The sequence below is a fragment of the Propithecus coquereli genome, unplaced genomic scaffold, assembly GCF_000956105.1.
Source record: "Propithecus coquereli isolate 6110/MARCELLA unplaced genomic scaffold, Pcoq_1.0 Scaffold218, whole genome shotgun sequence".
Taxonomy (NCBI): Eukaryota; Metazoa; Chordata; class Mammalia; order Primates; family Indriidae; genus Propithecus; species Propithecus coquereli.
The window spans coordinates 265,246-287,586 of NW_012146967.1; the positions used below are offsets into that span (position 1 = coordinate 265,246).

The 22,341-nt window shown below is 39.2% G+C and overlaps 1 protein-coding gene across 1 annotated transcript in view; it reads right to left on the bottom strand.

Moving 5' to 3' along the window:
• The window catches only part of ALDH1L2 (aldehyde dehydrogenase 1 family, member L2), a 48,145-nt gene that overhangs the window by 12,417 nt on the left and 13,387 nt on the right, over positions 1 to 22,341 (bottom strand). The window contains exons 5-18 of the mRNA XM_012644692.1: positions 22,196 to 22,297; positions 21,907 to 21,996; positions 20,529 to 20,663; positions 19,244 to 19,369; positions 18,660 to 18,751; positions 16,395 to 16,542; positions 12,855 to 12,974; positions 12,135 to 12,262; positions 10,529 to 10,679; positions 7,866 to 7,936; positions 7,676 to 7,781; positions 1,653 to 1,740; positions 1,080 to 1,173; positions 948 to 1,008 (exon numbers count right to left, since the gene is read on the bottom strand). Coding sequence (XP_012500146.1) covers positions 948 to 1,008; positions 1,080 to 1,173; positions 1,653 to 1,740; positions 7,676 to 7,781; positions 7,866 to 7,936; positions 10,529 to 10,679; positions 12,135 to 12,262; positions 12,855 to 12,974; positions 16,395 to 16,542; positions 18,660 to 18,751; positions 19,244 to 19,369; positions 20,529 to 20,663; positions 21,907 to 21,996; positions 22,196 to 22,297 — 1,512 coding nt within the window. The remainder of the gene's footprint in view (positions 1 to 947; positions 1,009 to 1,079; positions 1,174 to 1,652; positions 1,741 to 7,675; positions 7,782 to 7,865; positions 7,937 to 10,528; positions 10,680 to 12,134; positions 12,263 to 12,854; positions 12,975 to 16,394; positions 16,543 to 18,659; positions 18,752 to 19,243; positions 19,370 to 20,528; positions 20,664 to 21,906; positions 21,997 to 22,195; positions 22,298 to 22,341) is intronic.

Genomic DNA, 22,341 nt, shown 5'->3' on the forward strand with positions numbered 1-22,341 from the left:
TGGAAAACATAATTGAGCCTCAGAAATGTTAAGAAACTCATTTAAAGACAAAATATGGATGGTAGGATGGTGATTACTATTGAAGTTGGGTGATGAGCACATGGAATTCATTATGCTTTTCTATAATATGTGCTTTGTATATATTCGAAATTTTCCATAATAAAAGGCTTTTTAAAATTCTGTGGTCAAATGATTAGAGATTCTCTAAGTTAATTCAGATTCTTTAGAAATTTTAGTTATGTAAAGGCCTGGCAAGGAATTCAACCTCTAACCAGACTACTGGAGCATTGGGGGAAAAATACCAATTTTTAGAAGCATGTTGTTTATTTTCATGTTCTTACAAAAGTATTCTTATTTAAAACATTTTGAAAATATTCCTCAAAAATGCATACAAACAAAAAAAAAAATCACAAAATTCCATTCATGGCTCAATGACCATTGTTTTTACCATTCTGATATACCTATTTCTGCGCTATGTCCTACCATAGCTTTTGCCTTGTTTAACGTAGTTGAGATCACCCAATGCATACAATTTTCTACTTTATTTTTCTTTTCATGTATCACTTTAACAACACTTTACAATGTTATTAAAATTTTTCCAAGAACATGACTGTACAGTATTCCATTATGTTGCCATACTTTACTGCCTTATTGTGGCCATTTAGATCGTTTACAGTTTAAAAAAAAATGATTGCTTTTTGGGAATCCACTTTATAAATAATTCAGATTTGTTATATACAGTCTATAAATTTGTCATTTATATATCTTTTCAGTTTCTTATTTATGCTCCAAAAATAATGTAGGGCACAGCTTTCGTAGAGAAAATCTTTTATGCTGGATTGTTAAGGCTATCAGTGGGGTGTAGAATTTCAATATAGCTCTGATTTTATTGACTGTGGGCTGTAACTCTTTGGAAAGTATTTTATTACATTCAAATATTTTGATACCCAGCAGTGATAAGTAAATTTCTCTTCTAAATTTGATGTGGTTTTTCTCACTCCAGAAGCGCTTTATTTAAACAAAAAACAGAAACCTGGTTTAACAGGATCTGCAGCAAATTGGCATACTAAAACCAATACCTCTTCATGATCTGTTTGCCAATAGTAGTGGAACCAGTGAAACCAAGTTTGCGGATGTCAGGATGTTCAGAAAGGCGTTGTCCTGCTATGCCACCTGTAGAATTAGGGAATAAAACACGAATTAAAACACTGCTCAAGTTGTATGGAGGACGGCTTTGAATTCACTGAAGTAGATTTCCAAGCTCTCATTGAAACCTTAGTTTTACATTTTCTGAATTAATTGAGAACTGACAAAAATCTAAAATAATACCCTTTGTGCAATTGTCAGATCCCCAACGTAAATGATGGGTGAGCCTTGGTTTTTATCTTCCAAAGTAGTTTTTGAAAATCAGAATGGACTAACTTAGGGTAGTTTTACAATGTACAATCCCCCTGCCCCTGCCACTCACCCACCACTGTATTTCCACTTTAAGATTTTAGCACATAAGTGTATTCATCCTCAACTATCTGGTAGACTGTATTTAGTTTGAATATAGTTATAATTCAGGACAAGTCTCCAGTGGGGAAAACAGCCACTTAGCTACCCCTGTGCCATTCATTAGTTATAGCAAAGTGGGTCATTTGATGGCTTACCTGAGCCCGGAATGATGTTGATTACACCCTTTGGAAATCCTGCTTTCACAGAGAGCTCCGCAAACTTCAAAGCAGTCAAGGGCGTGACCTGAACAGAAGCAGACAGCAACTACCTTCTTCAGACTGTGCCTTGTCCTTCAGACCAGTACCCAGTTTTCCCTTGATGTCTGTACTAGAGCTCACATTATTTTAATTTTACATTGTTTAATTTTTTCGAACATAATTTCAGACTTACAGCAAAGTTGCAAAAATAGTACAAGGAATTCTTTATATACCCTTCACCCAGATTCCTCATATGTTAACATTTCACTACATTTGCTTTATCTTTCTATATATTTATTTTTTTCTGAACTCTTTAAGGGTAAGATATAGAAATCCCCATTACCCCTGCAGACTTGTGTGTAAATTCTTTTACATAACGATAGCACAGTTATCAAAATCAGGAAATTAACAACTGATAGAATACCTAATTTACAGACCTTATTCAAATTTCCCCAACTATCCCAATAATCTCTTTTATAGCAAAAGAAAATCCAAAGTCATTCATTACATTTAGTTATATCTGTAGTTTCCATTAATCTGGGAGAGCCTGAGTTTTCTTTTATATTTCATCACCCTGACATATTTGAACAGTACAGGCCAGTTATTTTGTACAATGTCTCTTTGTCTGAGTTTGTCTGATATTTCCTCATAATTGGATTCAGGTTATATACTTTTGGCAACAATACTACCGATTGATGCTGAGTTTTCGGTATTTCCTGCCAGAAGGCACATACTGTGGAATAGTCCCAACTCTGGAAATGTTAGCTTTGATCATTAATCAGTGTGGTCTGTCCACTTTCATCTCTGTAAGTTACTATTTTATACACTGTAATTAATAAATATTTTATAGGGAGATACTCCTCGAACTTTCATCCACTAATTTTAGTATCCATTGATACTTCCTCCCTGAATCAATTATTATTATGGTGGTTGCTAATGGGGATTTTTCTGATTCTATCATTCCTTCTACATGTATTAGTTGGCTCTCCAGTGTAACAGTTTTCCCTTTTCTTTAGTTAATTAATTAATATCAGTGTGAACTCATCGATTCTTTCTTTATTCAGCAGGATATAATCTTTTACTACTGTTACTGGTTTTGATGTTCAAATCGTTCCAGGTTTGGCTGGTGGGAGCCCCTTCAGTATGGCTCCTGGGTTGTTCTGACATGTCCCTACTCGGAGCATTTCTTTGCTTTTTGGCCCAACATGATGTTCCAGGCTCATCTTGTATTTCCCTTGCTCCAGCCACTTCTCTAAGGAGCCCAGGTTTCTTTTAGTGGAGGATGGTATTTAGAAACCAAGACATCTGGACATGACTTGCGGGGGGCGGGGGGGGTCACTGCTTCTAGGCCCTCTAAGCAGATAGAGCTGGGAAACATTAATAGATAAATGTATATACATTCACAAGCATGTTATGTATGTATGTACGTATCTATCTCCACATATACCTGTATCCATGTCTTATTTAGCTATCTAAAGACATTCAAAACCCACAAGTTTACACCACTACCTCTATCCAATATCTCAGGGTAGATTCCATTTTTCCCTCTTTCTATGTTTGTAATTCTTTTCCCCAAGTAAGAGACATGGCGCCCATTATCCACAATATATTTACTTATCTGCTTAATCCTGAAAGGTAGAAAAAATCCTTTGAGAATTGTTAAGCCATGTCCCTAATGAAAAAGAAGCCCACTTAACTATCATTCAACATTTATTTGGAGGTTTTTCACCTTTAGCCTGAGGGCATATAGTCCAAATGTTAGTGAAAACTTGCTTGGGTTTGTGCTTCCTCACCCCTTCAGTGAGGTTATGTTATTCATTTGAAATATGGCTTAATTTGGTTTTGATTGTATTCGATTTTAGGGGTTTTGCCCCATCTGTCTTGATTATATTTTTTTCTTTGGTTTTTGTCATTGAGTATAGGAAATACGCTTCCAAAAGTCATGACTGTATGAAAGGTCCATTCAGAGAAGCATCGTTCTCCTGCTCTCCTTCCCACCCCATGCCCTGTAGATAATAACCTCATCACTCTCTGGTTCGCCTTTCCTGTGTTTCCTTCTGTTCAAACGAGCAAATACATATGTTCTTATTTTCTCTTCTTTCTTACTCAAAAAGGTGGCATAATATGGAAATCAGTTTAAATATATAAAGAGCAGGGCAAATCTCAGAAGCAAAATGAAAGTACTATTTTCACCCTCTTAAAAACCAATGATGGCCGGGCGCGGTGGCTCACGCCTGTAATCCTAGCACTCTAGGAGGCCGAGGCGGGCGGATTGTTTGAGCTCAGGAGTTCGAAACCAGCCTGAGCAAGAGCGAGACCCCATCTCTACTAAAAATAGAAAGAAATTAATTGGACAACTAAAAATATATAGAAAAAATTAGCCGGGCATTGTGGTGCATGCCTGTAGTCCCAGCTCCTCGGGAGGCTGAGGCAGGAGGATTGCTTGAGCCCAGGAGTTTGAGGTTGCTGTGAGTGAGGATGACACCACGGCACTCTAGCCGGGGCAACACAGTGAGACTCTGTCTAAAAAAAAAAAAAAAAAAAAACAATGATGATTAAGTCTTAAATTAGTACCTAACCTGGTCTCTAAAAATGGAGTATGCAAAAAGATCCATTGGGGTGTGGAAAGAAAATAGTGGAACTTTCATTTATATATTTTAACTGACAAAAATATGAAATCAATTAGTCATAACTAACATGTATTCCATGGCTGGATAATGGTGCTCTCAGGCAGTCTGAAGGAGGTCAGGTGGTCATGGGTCACTCAGGAATGTGCAGTGTCCTAGGAAAGAGCAGGAGCTCACAAGGCCTGGGGGGTTGGCAGTGGTTCCTTCACTTGCTCATTTGCTCTCAGAATATTGCCCTATGTTGGAGTTCATAGGCCTGGTTCCACGGGGTACACAGACTATGTTGTTATTTTAATTAAGCCAATCTTCATAAAACGGACAGGTGGCTGAAATAAGAATGTACATAGAAACTGCACAATAAAGAATAATGCTAACAAGGCAAACGCAAGCAAACAGGGAAAAGGCAGGGCCCCCGCTTTTACTCCTTCTAGTAGCAGGTTGGTGACAGTCACATTGGAAGGCTTATACAACATCAATGGAGACTTAGCCTCAATGAGAAATTGGCCCAAAACATTTGAAAGGATCAAGAAGACTATTGAGGGGGTGGTGGTTGCTTAGGAAAATGTGAAGCCTGATTTGTTTTGTAACATTATTAGATTGGGTTGGTAAAAATAACTTTGTTAAACCCAGTAACGAAGCAAAGAGAAAGTACAGAAAAATAAAATTCACACAAACCCAAAATAACTAACTAAATAAGTAAAATTAAAAAAGAAGAAGACTATTGAAATCATGGATTTACATCGAGTATAGTTAAAGATGATTCTAGCCCAAAGTGTATATTATTATGCCTTGGCATAAAGCCACCATAATTAGAAAGACATTTAAAACTAACTATCCTGAATTAATGATAATTCCTTTTAAGTAAGAATATAAAGAAAAAAAAAACAAAAGAATATAAAGGTTTTTTTTATAGCATTTATAAATAAAATAAATTGTTCTCTTTATCTCATGTCTTTTAATTTCTATTGGTTTTCTGCCATTTGATGATGTCCAGCGTCCCAGCTGGATTATAGGTTTTCATGATATGTGGGAAAGCATCTGGCACCACTCTGGGCAAGAGTAGGTCATTGCTAAATATTAGGTTAATAAAGTTGTCAGAACCTGCCAGACCTGGACCAGGCCACTGCAGGCCATGAGAATCTGTACCTTCTCTTGTATGAAGCCAGGGAGGGGGAATCTTTCACACATCTAACAAAGCAGAAAACCAGGTTAAAGAGAAAAATCATCTAAATTCAATCCTCCTGGCATTCACACAGGGCCCTAATACTGTAAATGATTTCATACCACCATTGCATAATGTTAGTCAATACAATTTTTAAAAAACCTCCATCATAACAATGGCCACTTTGGGTCTTGCATTCTCAGGATTAAAATTATCTTCAAACATGAAGCTATCAGTTTTAAATTGCAGATAGAGCCAGACTGTAAATTCCATGGGGACAAAAACTCTGCATATCTTTGTCACTAATACATGTCTGGGAACTAGTATGCACTCAAGAAATGTTTGTAATTTTTGGACGTTATATATACTCATTGGCATTCTTCAATGATTAGCACTCTCATTGGATACCATTTAGTGGTTCTCCACCCTGGCTGTGCCTTGGAAACAAATGTGAAGCTTTTAAGCAATACTAATTGCTCCAACCTGAACCAATTAAATCAGAATCTCTGCTAATGGGGCCCAGATATCAGCATTTTCCAAAGAGAACTCAAGGTGATTCTAATGTGCAGCTGGCATTGAGCTCCACTGGGCTAGATTATCTGCCTGCTCTCTTCACTCAACTAGCTTCTTGGTACTTAATGAGAGGTGCTGCTGCAGGGAAATGGCACTCTTGTACAATGCTGGCGAAGTGGTACGACTCCCATGGAAGGATTTGTCAATCTCTATCACACAACTACATGCATCTTTAAAGTAAGTGATTCTGCTGTTAGAAACATATCCTCTAAATATTCTTGCATGGTATTTATGCAATATCATGATGTGATGCATGATACCATATTTATAAGGTTATTAACTGCAGCATAGCAAAAGGAGGGAAAATCTAAATATCCACAATTAGAGACTGGTTAAATAAAATATGTTTTATCTGTACAACGGTTAAAGAAAAAAGAGGAAGAACTTTTTTGGTAAGTATATAGAATGCAACTTTTTGTGTATGTTTTTTAAAATTTTATTTTATTGTGGTAAGAACATTTAACATGATATCTAATGTTGTAAATGTTTAAATGTACAATATAGTTTTGTTAATTACAGGCACAATGTACAGCAGACCTCTAGAACTTATTCATTTTGCATAATTAGAGCTTCATGCTTGTTGATTATATCTATATATGTGTGTGTGTGTGTATATAATTTTGTATATGCAGAGACTATCTCTGGAATACCTAAGAAACTAATAGATAACAATTAGTAACATTAGTTGCCTCTGGGTAAACTGGTTGACTGTGGAATAAGGAGAGGAGGGGGACTTTTCACTATCTACCTCTGTTTCTTTTGAATTTTGAAAATTGTGCATGTATACCTATTTTTAGAAATAAAAGTATTTTTAATAATTAAAACAAGATGGCTATGGCAACATAACCACATAGCTATGCCAAATAAAGTTGTATTTCTTAAGTTCTTAAAGAAGTTAAAGAGTTGATAGGTAATGAATTGTCAACTCTTCTAGAATAGAGACCATGCTTTCTCCATGACTTATGCATCTCAGAATGCCTACTACTGTGCACTTTACATAGTAAATGCTCAGCCAGTACTAAATTGGCTACCATATTTTTTCTTGAAAAGCTATTGTAGCATTAAAAGATTTTTTTGAGAACTACCTAATTTTTAAAAGTATTTCCTTATTATCCATATGGGTATGTTTTTACACAGTTGCCACAATTATGCACATTCATTTGCACGCTTCTCCCTCATCTTCCATATCTTTACAATATTTTTGATAATTAAGTTGGAATGCCTGCAGAATGCCTGGAATGCTTTAATTTGATAATTAAGTTGGAATGCCTTTCTTCTGATGTACTGTAATTACCCTAAACAATTCCTTGATTGTTAGGCATTTGGCATTTTGCAAGAATTGAATTGGTGTGTAGACACATTCAGTGGATTTTGTTGATGTACACTATGCTTGTTTCCATTGTCATGGAAGTTTTAAATTATGGAATTTCCATATGATGCATTTGGTAGCTATTAAAAATGAATATTTACTAATATGAAAAGTCCATGATATAGGAAAATATATAATATACAATCCCATTTTTGTTTAAAGACATACTATTTATCAATGTATGTCTCTGTTTTTAAGTACATTATGTAAGAGAGGAGAGGATTCTGCACCCAGCCCCTTGGCACCTTACCTGTGCTGGCTTGAGCACTAAGGTATTGCCTGCTGCCAGACACGCAGCACTCTTCCACGCCAGCATCATCAGTGGGTAGTTCCAGGGAATGATAATGGCACAGACACTGCAGGGGAAGAAATTCGACATCCTTAGTTGTCTCAAACTGACACGAGTCCTGAGTCACTCAGAGGCGCTCTCCTTATCTTACCCAAGAGGTTCCTTCTTGGTGAAGGTCAGATTGCGATTTGGACGGGCCTGGTTGATTGGAATTGTAGAACCCTAAAGAATAAAAGAAGTTGAGACTTATTTTACTAATTTAAATTAATAATTTTTTTATTCTCAGACCTCAAAGTATTAATAAATTTGATCTCAAAGTATCCATTTTCTGTCCTTCTCCTATTTTTCCTTGGCTGTATGAAAAGACAGTGTTTGTTTGTGTATAAGAAATATATCCATACCAAAAAAGGAATAGCTGTTTCCGTCTCAAGAGAACTATGAAACATAGGTGAATAAACATAATTCTAATTTAGTCACCCTCCATTTCCAATTTATTGGCATGGCAAAGAATGTTAATTGCCTGCCCAATATCCACTCTCTGTCCTTTGTAACAAAATCCCTATATCAATATTGAGGACAGCAATATGCCCAGATAAAATACTATGTTTCCTAGTCTCCATGGCAGACAGGGATGGTCAATGGAAGATGTAAGCATAAGGCAGCAGAAGTGGAATGCTCTTTAAAGTAGGCTCACTCAGCTTGGACAAGTGCTCTTTTATTCTTCTGTCCATGTCCATTTCCTCCTTCTTCCTGCTCAGACTATTGCTGAAATGGCTGGCACTGCAGTGGTTGTCTTGAGACCATGAGACAGCCTTGAGGGTAGAGGCTGCATGGTACTAAGGAAGGCCTGGCAGAAAGAGAGAAGGAGTCTTCATCTCACATACTAGTCCTGACTGCCTATCTTTGGACTCCTTGAAAGCAAGAGAAAAATAAACTTCTTACTTGGGTTTTTTGTTAGATGCAGCCAGCTTAATCCCAGATGATTCACAATGGTAGTCCTTACAGAAGCCATTCTTTGCTTTGCCACATAAAATATTATTGCTCTTACTAATACAAGTATACAATTTCTTATCTGAAATGCTTGTAGCCAGGTATATTTTAGAATTCAGAAATTTTTTGGACATTAGAAATATATTAATAGTACATATACCTTTTATTATGTTTTATTATTTCCTACCCCTGCTAGGATTTGGGGCAACCATAATCAAACACATTAATATTTATTCAGTGAAACAAATGAATATTCACTCTAAGTGATATAAATAAAGATTATAAATAGACTTACGTTCATTCAGGTCAAGGTCTGGTACCATATGAATTTGAACCAATCAAATCAATTTTCAGGTTTCAGAGCTATCTGGATTTCATAATTGGGAATAAGGGATGGACCCGAACTATCATTATTAAATATCTATATATGTATGACTTTGAGGCTGAACCCTAATAAAAACTTCATTTTTGTGCAAGAACTACTATGTTGCAGACTTGTCTAATCTTACAGTATATAAATACTTGTTCCTAATCCTCATAACTTGCAAGGTATGTATTATTGTGACCACTTTACAGAAAGTAAGGCTCAGAGAGATAAATTAACTTTAACAACATCACTGGTAAGTGGCAAAGCTGAGACTTGAATCCAGGTCTCTCTGATTCTATGTTAACATTGGTGGCAGCAATGTACCCAGATAAAATATTACATTTTTTTAGCGAATTGAGATGGCCAAGGAAATATATAAACACAAAGTGTTGGGAGTGTGGGAATACTTTTGAAATTCCTTTTACCACTCCCCCTTCCCCACTTCCTCCTTCTTGCTGCTGGGAATGTGGCTGTGATGGCTGGTACTGCAATGGCTGTCATGAGTCTGTGAGCAGCATGCACTCTGCAGTTTGCTGCAGGCCCACCTTTCCCTCTTGCATCATCAGTGCTGAGGCCAAGTGTTTTGCCATTTATCATCCCACATGCACTATTTATTCTCTTATAGTAAAAGGCAAATTAACTCTTCATTGTACCCATGTCTCTATCTAAATTTTTCTTATACTCAGTCTGCTTCAACCATCTACATTAGCTGTCTGCTTCTGTAGGCATTTGAATTTGAAATCCTCCCCGCCGTGATATTAGGCTTCTCCCAAATGTCTAGAAGGCTATTAGATACCTCAGGAGACATTATAGTAAAGGGCAAAGAATATCGTTAGACTTTAGATTCAGAAAACCTTGAATTCAAACTTGGTTCTATGGTTTACTTGCTATGGATTATAGGAAAGGCATTCATTTCCTCAAGCCTCTGTTTCCTTACCTGGAATAAGGAGATAATAGCTATCCATTCACCCACATGGTTGTTATACCATTGCTGTGGTCTGAAAGTGTCCCCCAAAATTCATATGCTGGAAACTTAATCCCCAAGGCAACAGTGGTGGAAGGAGGGGCCTAACAGGAGGCATTTGGGTTGTGAAGACTCCATTCTCATGAATGGATTAATGCTGCTGTAAAAAGGGCTTGCAGGAGTGAGTTCGCTCTCTTCTGCCACGTGAGGACACAACGTTCCTCTTCTCCAGAGGATGCAGCCACAGGGTGCTATCTTGAAACCAGACACCAAACCTGCTGGCACCTTGATCTTGGACTGTGAGAGAATAAATTTCTGTTCTTTATAAATTGCTCTGTCTCAGGTATTCTGTTGAGCAGCACAAAATGAACTAAGACAACCCTGTTATGTAGGCAAAGAAACCTACATAAAAGGTGGATCTGACACAGCGCCTGGTACAAACTAATAACTGTCGGTCCCTTTTCCTTTTGGAACAAATAACATTTGCGCTTACCTGAATTTTGTCGCACCAGCCAGCAAAATATCTGAATGTTTGCACAGACATTCCAATGTGAGTCTTCAGAGCCAAGGTATAGACGGCCCCTGAATCGAGGGCTTCAATGGTTGCCAGTTCTTCTTGGTTCTCTTCCAGTAGGTCTGCAAGTCTGTACAGTGAAAGAAATTCATTCAACAAATACTGATTGAACCCTTATTACATACAATGCACCATTCTAAGGACTGAGAGAATTCAGAGGTGAACACAAATGGACCAGGTCTCTGCCCTTGCGGAGATCTTGGTCCAATAGGGAAGACAGACATTAAACAAATTAATAATTTTTTTCAAGAGTTAGGAAAAGCAGAGGATATTGGAAGCTTGTAAAACTTGCCTCAAATGTATATAGGAAGTAAAACAGCAACTGAACCACAGTAATCCAAGGAGCTCAATGATAGAAAGCAGTGGATATGTGGATCGTTCATGGACACACAGGGAGATGTTGGAGTGCAACCCACACCTTCCGAGGACCCATGAACACCTGAGGATTCTGGTTGGTACAGAGATATTTCCAACACTGACCGAAGAGGACAAGATAGAAACATATGGAATGAATTGAAAACACCCCAACAGATTTCTGTTTGGTGTTGTGTTGCTATGGGAAGATAAGTACAGGACCGAATAATGACTACAAAATAATAAAAATTCATCTTTTGTGTTCACCTCCTCTAGTTGTTTTCCTTCATTCCTTTAGTGGTTCTCTGAGCTGTTCCTTTTGGGCCATTCTAGGGTTGGGCTTGAGAGCCCCCTCCCCCAGTGTTTCTTCCAGATCTTGCTCTAAGAGATCTTTTGACAAAGGTCAGGTATTTGGTTTTAGGTGAGCAGAAAATGGAATTTATGATTGAATCCAATTACTTCTGGCATACTTAGTTACTGATTATAACACTCTTCCCAGGCCTGAGTATGTTTCCTCCTTGTTCCTATTCTGTAGACACAAAGTAGATCTAAAATTTGTCTTTGAAAACAATAGGATGCTGGACAGTCTCCATTTGCTGCTCTGTGAGCCTGACCCTGGTGGATAACCTTTACGACTATATCACCTGGCTCCCTTGCTAGAGGACACTGGGAGCCACCTGCAGAAGACTGGTGAACTGGAGGAGAAAGTGATCAGAGAATTCAATTCCCCAGCTCCCTGATGGGCGGGGATTCAGCAGCTGCTGTGTCCCTCCACCAAAGACCACTGGAGTGTGGCCTTCTCCTGCAGCTAAAGATCTTGCTAGATTCTAGAAACAGCTCCTTCCTCTGTCGCTTCAGACCTTGGAGGAGTAGCAGCTTCCCCCTATTCTAGCCCTGCCTGGGATGGTTCTTATCCTTTGTTGGATTCCGTTGACCTTGTCCACATCTTTGTAAGTAGTCCTTTATTAAATTCCTTTTCCTATTGGGATCCTGACTGATATGAGCAATACTACAAAAATCAGGAACTCACACATATATGGGATTGTATATGATTCAAGTAACAGTTGACAAATAATAAGTGCATACTAGAATGTTTTGCAGGAATTTTTAAAATCTTGGCAATGTTAGCCAATATCCAAAGGTAGTAGACTTGTTTTTCCAAAAAACATACCTGTACATCAGTCTTCCTCTTTCTCTTGCATTCATTCTTCCCCATTCACCATTTTCAAAAGCATCTTTTGCTGCTGCTACTGCTTTGTCCACATCCACCAAAGAAGCATAGGACACCTTGCATATTGTCTATTTCAAGGTAAGTAAGAATAGGTTATATAAAAGGTATAAATATGGCTCTTGGAATTAATATTATATTAATAGGAGAAATAGAGTATTACTTACACAATACAAAGAAGTTTATGATGAAAAATTATATCCAGTAATATGGTAAAGAAAAAGAAACAATTTTAATATGAAAATTGTGAACCCGAAATGTGGTACTTCTCATGTCATGCTGCATTATAGAAGAACACGTTCAGGAAAACTATATAGTTCTTGTAGTGCCTTAGGGAAGGTGAATTTCTTGCCATGCGTTTTCAAAGTCTGAACATTTTTTTCCACATATAGTTCTATGTGGAGGGGTGCCTCTGATGTGTATAGGTATAGCTATCTGTCTAAATTCATCACAAATACTCGTTCTATAAAAGAGGTTACTATGGCTAACAGCAGCCAGCACCAGAATCGAATAGTCGAGAGAAATGCATGAAGTACGCTGTATGAAGTGTTCGGAGACAGAGTGATGGAATCAAGGAGCTTCTTAAGACTGCCTGTTTTACAGCTGTGCATAAAACAAAACTCCATGACCAGTGATCATTACACACACTAAATAATTACTCACAGATCCATCTGTTGGGTTTATAGTGTCGTAAGTCTTTCCATCATCCGCATCTGTGAACTGTCCATTTATGAAACACTGATACGGCATTTTTACTGTCATTTCATTGACCTCCTTTGAAACCTAAGAGAGAGAATTATATTAATGGAGTCAATGATTTCTGTGTTTACTGATTTGATATCAAACAGCAATAAAGACACGTATTCACTAATGCAGAGGGAGAAATTAAGTCTATGGGATTCTAGTTCCCGCTGAGAGACACACATATGTAAGATTTGGGCCTCAGGATACTCAGCTTGTGATGACACAGGTGCTCAAGGCTGGGCTTTCTCAAGATCTCAGATTTTCTTCCTTACATAGATGAACCGTACCGCAAAAGACCTCCAGATAAAGGAAACACCACCATCTAGTGGCAGCATCGACAGAGTACAGCTATTGCTCTCATTTAAATCCTTGAAAATGTTTCTGTCAATAGGTTTGCTTTTATCCTGGTGCCATTTTAAGTTTTCTTTCCCTAAGTTTCTCCTGATTTTCACTTTCTCTCTGTTATCTATGTGTTGTCTAAATTGTACTTTCTACCACTGGCTAACAAGCAAATTTAGGTTAGTCAATTTTTTTTTTTTTTGAGACAGAGTCTTGCTCTGCTGCCCCTGCTAGAGTGCAGTGGCTGAACCTCAAACTCCTGGGCTCAAGGAATCCTCCTTCCTCAGCCTCCCGAGTAGCTGGGACTACACGCATGTGCCACCATGCCCAACTAATTTTTTTTTTATTTTATTTTTTGTAGAGCCAGGGTCTCTCTCTTGCTCAGGCTGGTCTTGAACTCCTGACCTTAAGTGATCCTCCTGCCTCAGCCTCCTGAGTGCTACGATTACAGGAGTGAGCCACCATGCCTGGCCTGGTTAGTCAATAATTAAATTCAATGTGGCTCCATTTTTTCAATAATTAAATGGGGATAATAAAATGGGGACCTGCTTCATACAGTTATTGTGAGGAATAATTGAAATAATATATGTGAAAGATCATTATTGGCATAAAATTCCATATCAATGCAAGGTGTTAAAAAGGAAATTTAATTATTTTTAAATCATTTCTTATAGAGAAAGTGGTAATGCTTAAAAAAAGAAACAAAAAGTAACAAGAAGGTATCTTGTTTTTCACCATACCAAGTGCTCATGTTCTAAGAGATTTTTCCATTGTGTCTGTGTAGGATATAATGAAGGAAATTTCATGTGAATCCATGTGTTCGCTCTCTGCAAATAGTCCACTTTTCTAAAATCATTGTTCTGGGAATGTACTGTTGATTCTTCCAACAATCCTATGAGGTGGATATTATTATTATGCCATTTGACATATGAGGAAAGTAAGGCTTAGGGAAGTTAAGTCATTTGTCCAAAGTCACACAGCTAGTTAAGCTATGGTACTTGGATTCAAACCTAGGTTGGTCTGACTCCAAAATTCATGTTCTTAACCAGATGATGCTAAACTACTTTCCAGATTTAACTTTTATAGAAACAAGTGGATAAGAAGCACTTCTGGAACAGTGGAGTAAGGACCTTGAAAATCTATGCCATCATAAAGGCAATGAGAACATGAGAAAATATTGTCCAAATCATTTCTCTCAGAACTCTGGAAATTAACAGAGGCTTGGAAGAATCCATTTCAAGAAAAATAGCTGAGTTTCAGTAAGAACAGTGAGCTTTGTATTATACTAACTGCCCTGTTCCCAACTCTTTTGACCACTCTGCAGTAAACTTGAAAATCAACATCTTTGCGACCATGGTGGCTGTGAAAACCAACAGCCTAGAAGCCACCAGAGGGGATGAGATGGGTCTGGAGCTCTCTAAAACTTCATCCCCAGAGAGTTTTATTATTTGGCATGTCTGGCAGCTCCCTGAAAAGCTCCATTCTCAGGGCTTGTCTTCTTTTGTTTGTTTCTTTTAGAGATGGGGTCTTGCTGTGTTGCCCAGCCTGGAGTACAGTAGCTATTTACAGGTATGAACACAGTACACTACAGCCTCAAATTCCTAGGCTCGAGGGATCCTCCTGCCCCGGCCTCCTGAGTAGCTGGGACTATAGGTGTGTGCCACTGAGTCCACCTTGGGCTTGTCTTTATTTGACCTGACTCAGAGCCTGCTCTGCACAAACAGCCCTATCCCTGGGGCATTTGTCAAAAATAATCAGTGGCAATTATTTAATCTTGCAGCTGCCTGAGGCAGTAATACCAACTGGGGCTAACAAATGGCCAACAAAAAAAACATAAAAGGAAAAACTGGGGAATGACATATCCACAGGAGATTTTGAAAAGCTCTGACATATTCCTGGGAATCTGAAGGCGAATACATGTTCAGGGGTTATGCACAGGCCTAGGAAAGACCTCAGAAGGCCCTAATCTCTGACCTCTGGCTGACCTGAGGCCATCAGGGAATGTGAAGGCTAAGGCAGAGTTGTAAACTGCCTGCTGGAGCATTGAAGGTATGTCCCAGCAACACGCATACAGAGCCCCCTTAGCAAAGGCTGGGAGACCTGCTGGCTCGAGGCATTTAAGGAAATCTATGCCCAATCATTAGTGAACCACTAAGCTAACCAAAAAGGGATTTCAGTGGTGGCAAACAATACAGACTTTACAGAATTAGTCAAAGAAAGTCACTGAACAAAAGAAAAGAGACAGCAACAAACCCTGTGAAGGGAGGTGGGGGGAGTCCAATTTCCAGAGTTATCGCATTCTATTATTTAAAATGGCCAGCTTTCAACAAAAGGCAGACAATAGCAAATGTTGGCGAGGGTATGGAGAAGCTGGAACCTTCATACAATGCTGGTGGGATTATAAATGATGCGGCCTCTTTGGAAAACAGCCTGGCAGTTCCTCAAAAAGTTAAACAAAGAGCTACCATGTGACTCATCAATTCTACTCCTGGGATATACTCAAGAAAATTGAAAATGTGTTCATGCAAAAACTTATACATGAATTTTCATAGCATTATTCGTAATAGCCAAAAACTGGAAACAATCCAAATGTTCATCAACTAATGAATCAACTGATGAATGGATAAACAAACTGTGGTATATTCAGACAATAGAATATTATTTGGCCAGAAAAGGGAATAAAGTGATGATATGTGGTACAAATAGATGAATCCTGAGCACATTATGCTAAGTGAAAGAAGCCAGACACAAAAAGCCACATATTATATGATCCCATCTATATGAACTATCCAGAATAGGCAAATCCATAGACACAGAAAGGAGATCAGTAGTTTCCAGAAACTGGGGATTGGGGGTGGGGATACAGGGATTTTTTGGGGTGATGAAAATGTTCCAAACTGGATAGCAGTGATAGTTACATAACTCTATGAATATACTAAAAACCACGAAAATGTGTATTTTAAAGGGTGAATTTTATGGTATCTGATTTATATCTCAATAAAGCTGCCATTTTTTAAAGCTCATAAATGTAAAAACAAATGGATAACAGGTACAGCATTTTTTTTGTAGTATATGATGGATCTTAATGACTTAGAGTTGAAGCATCAAGGAAAAGCTTACATAATCCACTACCAGCTCCGCCTCCTGATCTTCTCCTCTCAGTTTCCTCACGACCTTTTGGATGAAGTCTTCAAACTTGGTGGCCATATAGACATCTTCATTCTGTAACTGAAGCCCACCACATTTCTGTCTGATCTCTTCAACCAGCCTTAAAGTAAGAACCAGCTTCATGTTACTCACATTTTTAAAAGGGCTTGGGGGGACTGTATTACTAGCATTTGTCAAGTTTTTTTTTTAGAGACAATGTCTCACTCTCTCACCCAGGCTGGAGTACAGTGGTGAGATCACAATTCAACCTCAAACTCCTGGGCTTAAGAGATCCTTCTGCCTCAGCCTCCCAAGTAGCTGGGACTACAGGTGTGCACCACTACGCCTGGCTAATTTTTAAATTTTTTGTAGGGATGGGGGTCTTGCTATGTTGCCCACGATGGTCTCTAACTCTTGGCCTCAAGCGATCTTCCCGCCTCAGCCTCCCAAAGTGCTAGGATTACAGGCATGAACCATTGCGTCCCACCCTGTTGTTTTGAAGAGACTTAAGTCATGTCCTATTTATATCCTATGAGATCTTCTGCGACAATCATCAGAAAAGTTGATTAGACTGGGAGCGAGAAAATTAAAAATCTGCCTCGAAGGATGACGGCAATTTTTTGGTTTTTAACTAATGACTAAAAATAAAAGAACTAAAGGCAAAAACATTTTAATTACTTAAAATCAAGATAGTAATATATAAAGTCAGTTCCTTTCTTTTCAAATATACTAAAGGAATAAGAAATAAAGAGTTTCCTAACTGTAAAGATTATGAGAATGAATGTCATATTATAGAATATTTTCTTTAAACTATGCACAAGAATAGACATTTACTTGTATTAAATGGTTAATGTAGATACTAGCTAGAACCATGCAGTATGTCAATGTAATTTTTGAAGTCCTTTCCAGTCCTTTGATTTTCACTGTTAACTTGTCAAATTACAGCTGTTATCTGATATTTCTTGAGTGGCAATGGTGTACAAGGGACAGTACAGAAAGCCCACCACAGTTGTTGTTCAATCATTTTTTACTCTAAAAGAAATGAGGTACTTTGGTAATCAACATAATAAGATCGAATAACTATGGTAAGTCAGACGCTCAAATAGGAAATGAGTAATTCCTGCAGGAGTATATGGCTAGCAAAAAAAAAAAGTATTAATAATACAGTATTGAAATCTTTAGTTAAGCTAATTAGAAGTCTCTGGGAACTTATAAATCATAGCTGAGAAATCTGTAATTTGAGGAACCAAAACTCTTGACTTTAGATAGTACTATATGCTCTTGAAATGATTGCTTTTGATTTTTGGAATAAAAGCTCCATGGAAAAAGGGACTTTGTCTAGTTCACAGACTGTATTCTCAGTGCAAAAACTGTTCCTGATATGTGTAAATGTTTAATAACTTTTATTAAATAAATGAGTGAATAAATGAATAAATAGAATATTCATCAGGAATATGAAGGATTTTGCCAAGGGGAGGAACATTCTTTACCTTGTTTAATTAGTGAATGCCCATAGTGTGGCCTGGGACCAAAATCCCTTAGCCTCTAGTCTCTGCACCCACCATCAAGGGACCACACAGCTCCCTGGTTAGTTTCCAGCTGCCTCAAAGAAAAAACACCTCTGCAAGACTCTCCACCATTAGGATCTTGGTACAGTTTTCTTGCCATAGAGGAGGCTTTCTGCAACTCTAGCCTTTTCAACTTGCTGTCAACCTCTGTGCAGAAATTCTGATTATAGGGTGATTCCCCTTATTCTTGCAAGTAGCCTTATAAGCCTCATTCCAGATCTATCCTAATGGGTAGTTTTGGGGGAGTAGGAGAAAAAAATTGCGGGAGGGGTGTAATCAATGTCAGGAATCCTTCTGGATCAGACTGTACAGGAAATTCCCTATTAGCACTCTCTCCCGGAGCTTCTCAATTCTGATGTTGGTCGTATGGGAGGAAAATCAGCTAAGAAATGTGAGGACAAATTTTAAAGCGAAGCAGACAATTATAAGGCTTGGTTTTCTAGGTGTACAGAAGATATGCAAACAATTTCTGGTTAGCAATAAAGAGAAGTAAACAGATACATATATGTGCTTGACTATGGAAACAACAAAAAAAATGAAGAAAAGAGATGTGTAGTAGCTAGGTACGATAGGGTGACAACATCCAGAACCAAGGATTTGGATTTGATTGTCAAAGACAAAGTCAAAATCCCTAGTGGAGGGATGTGAGTCAATAAGGTGTTGGTTTTACCTGACAACATCCATCGATCTTGCTCCGGATTTAAAGAAGTCGGTTGAGTCTTCAATAACAGGGACATTGCTTAAAATTCCAGCCCAGATGACCTTCACAAAAAGGGAAACATTTATGAGGAAGTGAACTTATTTCCTCTTCACCTGTGTACACAGCTTGACTACATTTCTCAGCCTCTCTCCAGTTAGATGCAGCCAATGAATATGAGTGGAAGTGATCTGTGCCACCCCAGTCCCGGCCCGTGGAAAACCTCCGCTGGACAATTCTCTGTGCTCTTTTGCCCCCCTGGGTTTCTGGAATGGAAATGCCCCACAGAATGAACTTGAAGGTAGAACAGACTGGGTCTCCGAATGGCTTCACCCCTACCCACCCAACCTAGAACTGCCTTGGATTACTTGTGTGGGAAATAAATTTGTACGTACTGTGTTTGAGCATATAAATTTAGGGGTTGGTTTCCTATCGTAGCAATACAAAAAAGAGGAAATAAATTTCCAACCTCACTACCTTGAGCATTGCTAGGACCAGTTACGAACATGCTTCAGTTTTCCAACGTAAGAGTAATATTAAGGTCATCACATGTTCACCTTGATGATCTCTGCCACCTTCACCTCTTCGGCTGTAAGTTCTACCACCAACGTCTCACCCGTTGAAAAGTACTGAGAGGCAGGAATCATTTTTCCATCTTCAAACTGCAGATTTCTCACCATCAGCTACAAAACAGCACCAAAAAATATGTAAACAGTAAAGATTAGGCCAATACAAAAGTAAGGCTGGTGGGAGGAAGAGTCATATATATCCCATGCATGTAAAGGATAAGCTTAAACAATCTTATTTGGAAAGTACAAAAATATGGATTAAAAGCCCTCACCATTATGTGTAAAAGGACTGAAATGGCATTTTAATAATAGCAGCAGAAAGGAGAAAGTTAAGCCTAGAGATAGCTACATCTGAAAATGGATAATAAGCCCTGGAAAAATTGACATTTGGATGTAGGTATTTGGACTAAAACCTACTAGAACAACAACAGACACAACTACGGCTGCTACAACTCTGCTGCTGCGTCATCTGAGCACTTACTGGTGCCACGCTCAGAATGCATGTGTGTACTGAAGTATCTCATGTAATCTCGTAAATCCTAGAGGCAGAGGACATTCTCATTCCCACTTTACTGGTGCAGAAATGAAGGCTCAATGAGGTTAAGAAATTTGCCCAGTGCCACACAGATAGTAAGTAACAGAGCTGGGATAAGAACCCAGGACTAGCTGGACTCTGAAGCCTACAATCTTAATACTAATTTATCCTGCAGCAACTGGAAAATATTAGTATCTGTAAGTTACAAATTCCCTTTTGCCCTCTTCACTGGGGAGCTGCCTGGGAGAGCACTGTGGCCCAGAGCCAACACTCCCAAGCACAGGCAGTGTAGGCGGCGCCTGCCTGGTGGGACAGTGGCAAAGAGCATCTGACGGGGGCCATGTGCCTTTTCCCTTGCCCCTCCCAGACTCTGGCAGTGGGAGGTTCCCGGCGGGATTCCCCTCTCTGGTATTTAGATGGAAGACTGAGACTCAGGGTGGAGAACCATCCTGCCGGAGACCAGTGAGTGGGAGAGCAGGGATTCCCATTCTTGTCCCCTGAATGAATGCCAAGCTCTTTCCGTCGCATCACAAAGCAGACGGTGCAGGTCTGGGGGCTGTCCCAAGGCGCCTTGTCCTCTTCAGCGCGCACAGAGCCAGCTGCTCCCCACAGGGAAGTAGGGGCACAGCTATCCTAGTGCAAAGCCAGATTACCCTGTGAAAGCTATTCCCTTGATAGCGTGGGATATAGAAGGAAGCCAAAAAGCTTATTTCATAGGTGACCATATCGAACACTCACCGCTTTTCCATCATTACCAAAAAGAACAAGTCCGTTTTTGGTAACAAGACCAGGCTTCTTGGCACCTTTAATTTCCAGTGGTTCTCCGGAAGGCACAGAACTGTTCAGTAATGTAGAGCCATAGAAAGTGACCATCTGATAAAGAGATCAAAACCAGCTTGTAAAATCAGGAGTAAAGCTGTTCATAGGGGCGCACGCAAGCATCAATTCCTGCAAAAAAGCTGAAGTGCGGATTATCGTCTGTAATAAAATTGAGATACCACAGTGTGAGAAACTGTATCAAGCTTGTGCAGAAATGACACAAAGCAAGAGATAGTCTGCAGATGTGTGATTGAAGAGTTTCAATGCCCTATATCCAGGCGACCTGAGTGTACGAGGGCTGTATCCAGCCATGTAAACTGTTCTTGTTCTATTAGTAATGGCTGGATATTTCCGGACAGCCCTTGTACATTTATCACATATTCACATTGATACAAAGGTGAGTGACACAAAAGGCTCTCAGCCTTGATAGCCTGAAGGTAGGGTTTGTGGGGGACAGGAAGGCGTTGCAGGTGGGCACCGGTGAGGGGAGATGCAGAGGAATAAACAGACTATTACGTTGCAGTGTGGTAGGTGGTGAGAAGTACAGGGTGCTTTGTGCACCATCAGCCCATGGAACCAGTACCAGATCCAGACTGTAACCAAGAGCAACTGATTTATTATTGTAATTCTCTATGAGCTATCATTTATGGAACACTACGATAGCTTGACATTTATTGAATACTTACTCCATGCCAGGGACTAAGTACTTAAATGAATTAACATGTGTGAACTCATTTAATCTTCACAATAACCCATAACCTATCAGGGAGGTAGTATTATTAGTCCCATTTTACAATGAGGAAACCAAGGCACCCAATGGTTAAGTAACCTGCCCAAGATTACAGCATAAATAGTGGCAGAGCCAGAATTTTAATGGAAACATTCTGGCTTCAGATCCCACACTCTTAACTGGTACACTAAACTTCCTCCCTTGGTCATTCATCGATTCCACGTATTGTCATTGGCACCTAGTATGCACTGGGAATCCTGCTTCACTGCTGCGATTATCAAGACAATAACATGAAGCCCTCGTAAATTATAACTGAGTGTGGGCCTCAGATACAGCATTTCTCTTACTGCCTTGTGAGTGTCTATTCACTGCTCTGCTTCCCCCGTAAAACTGCAGTCTCCTTGCGTGCAGGGGCTGTGCCTGGTGTCTGCTTCACAATGAATGCTCAGTGCATGCTGAATCCCAGACCCTGCTCATGACCCATGGAGGAACCAAGGGAAGCCCAGATTTCTTTGTAATGCCTCTTACAAAGGTAATATGGGGGGAAAGGTGGTCCCTAAAACATACCTGTCCATTTATCTCCGTCCAAGCTCCAGGGACTTTATCATGACCTCGAATCCAGTTATGTAAAACTTCGGCAGACTGATCCCAAGAAATCTAGGAAAGCACAAAGCACAGGCGGACCTTCCTAAGGCTGGAGTCTCAAAGGCAGTAGGAACATTTCTGCCCATTGGTGGCAGAAGTGGGTAGGACTAGCTTGGAGATCTACCTTTTGGCGAGGACATACTACATTGGGAACTATTTAAAGGTAGAGGGCCATGAACTCTGGGATGTGTTACCGAGTTGATATAAATACCTCAGCATTTTCCTTTTTCTGGATACCTTCATATGTTGCTCCTTCTTCTGGCTGAGGAACACGAGGAGCTTTTCCATCAGCTATCAGTTGGACAGCTTCTACCTAAGGCCAAAAATGTCACCTGTGTTACAGCCCAATGATCAACA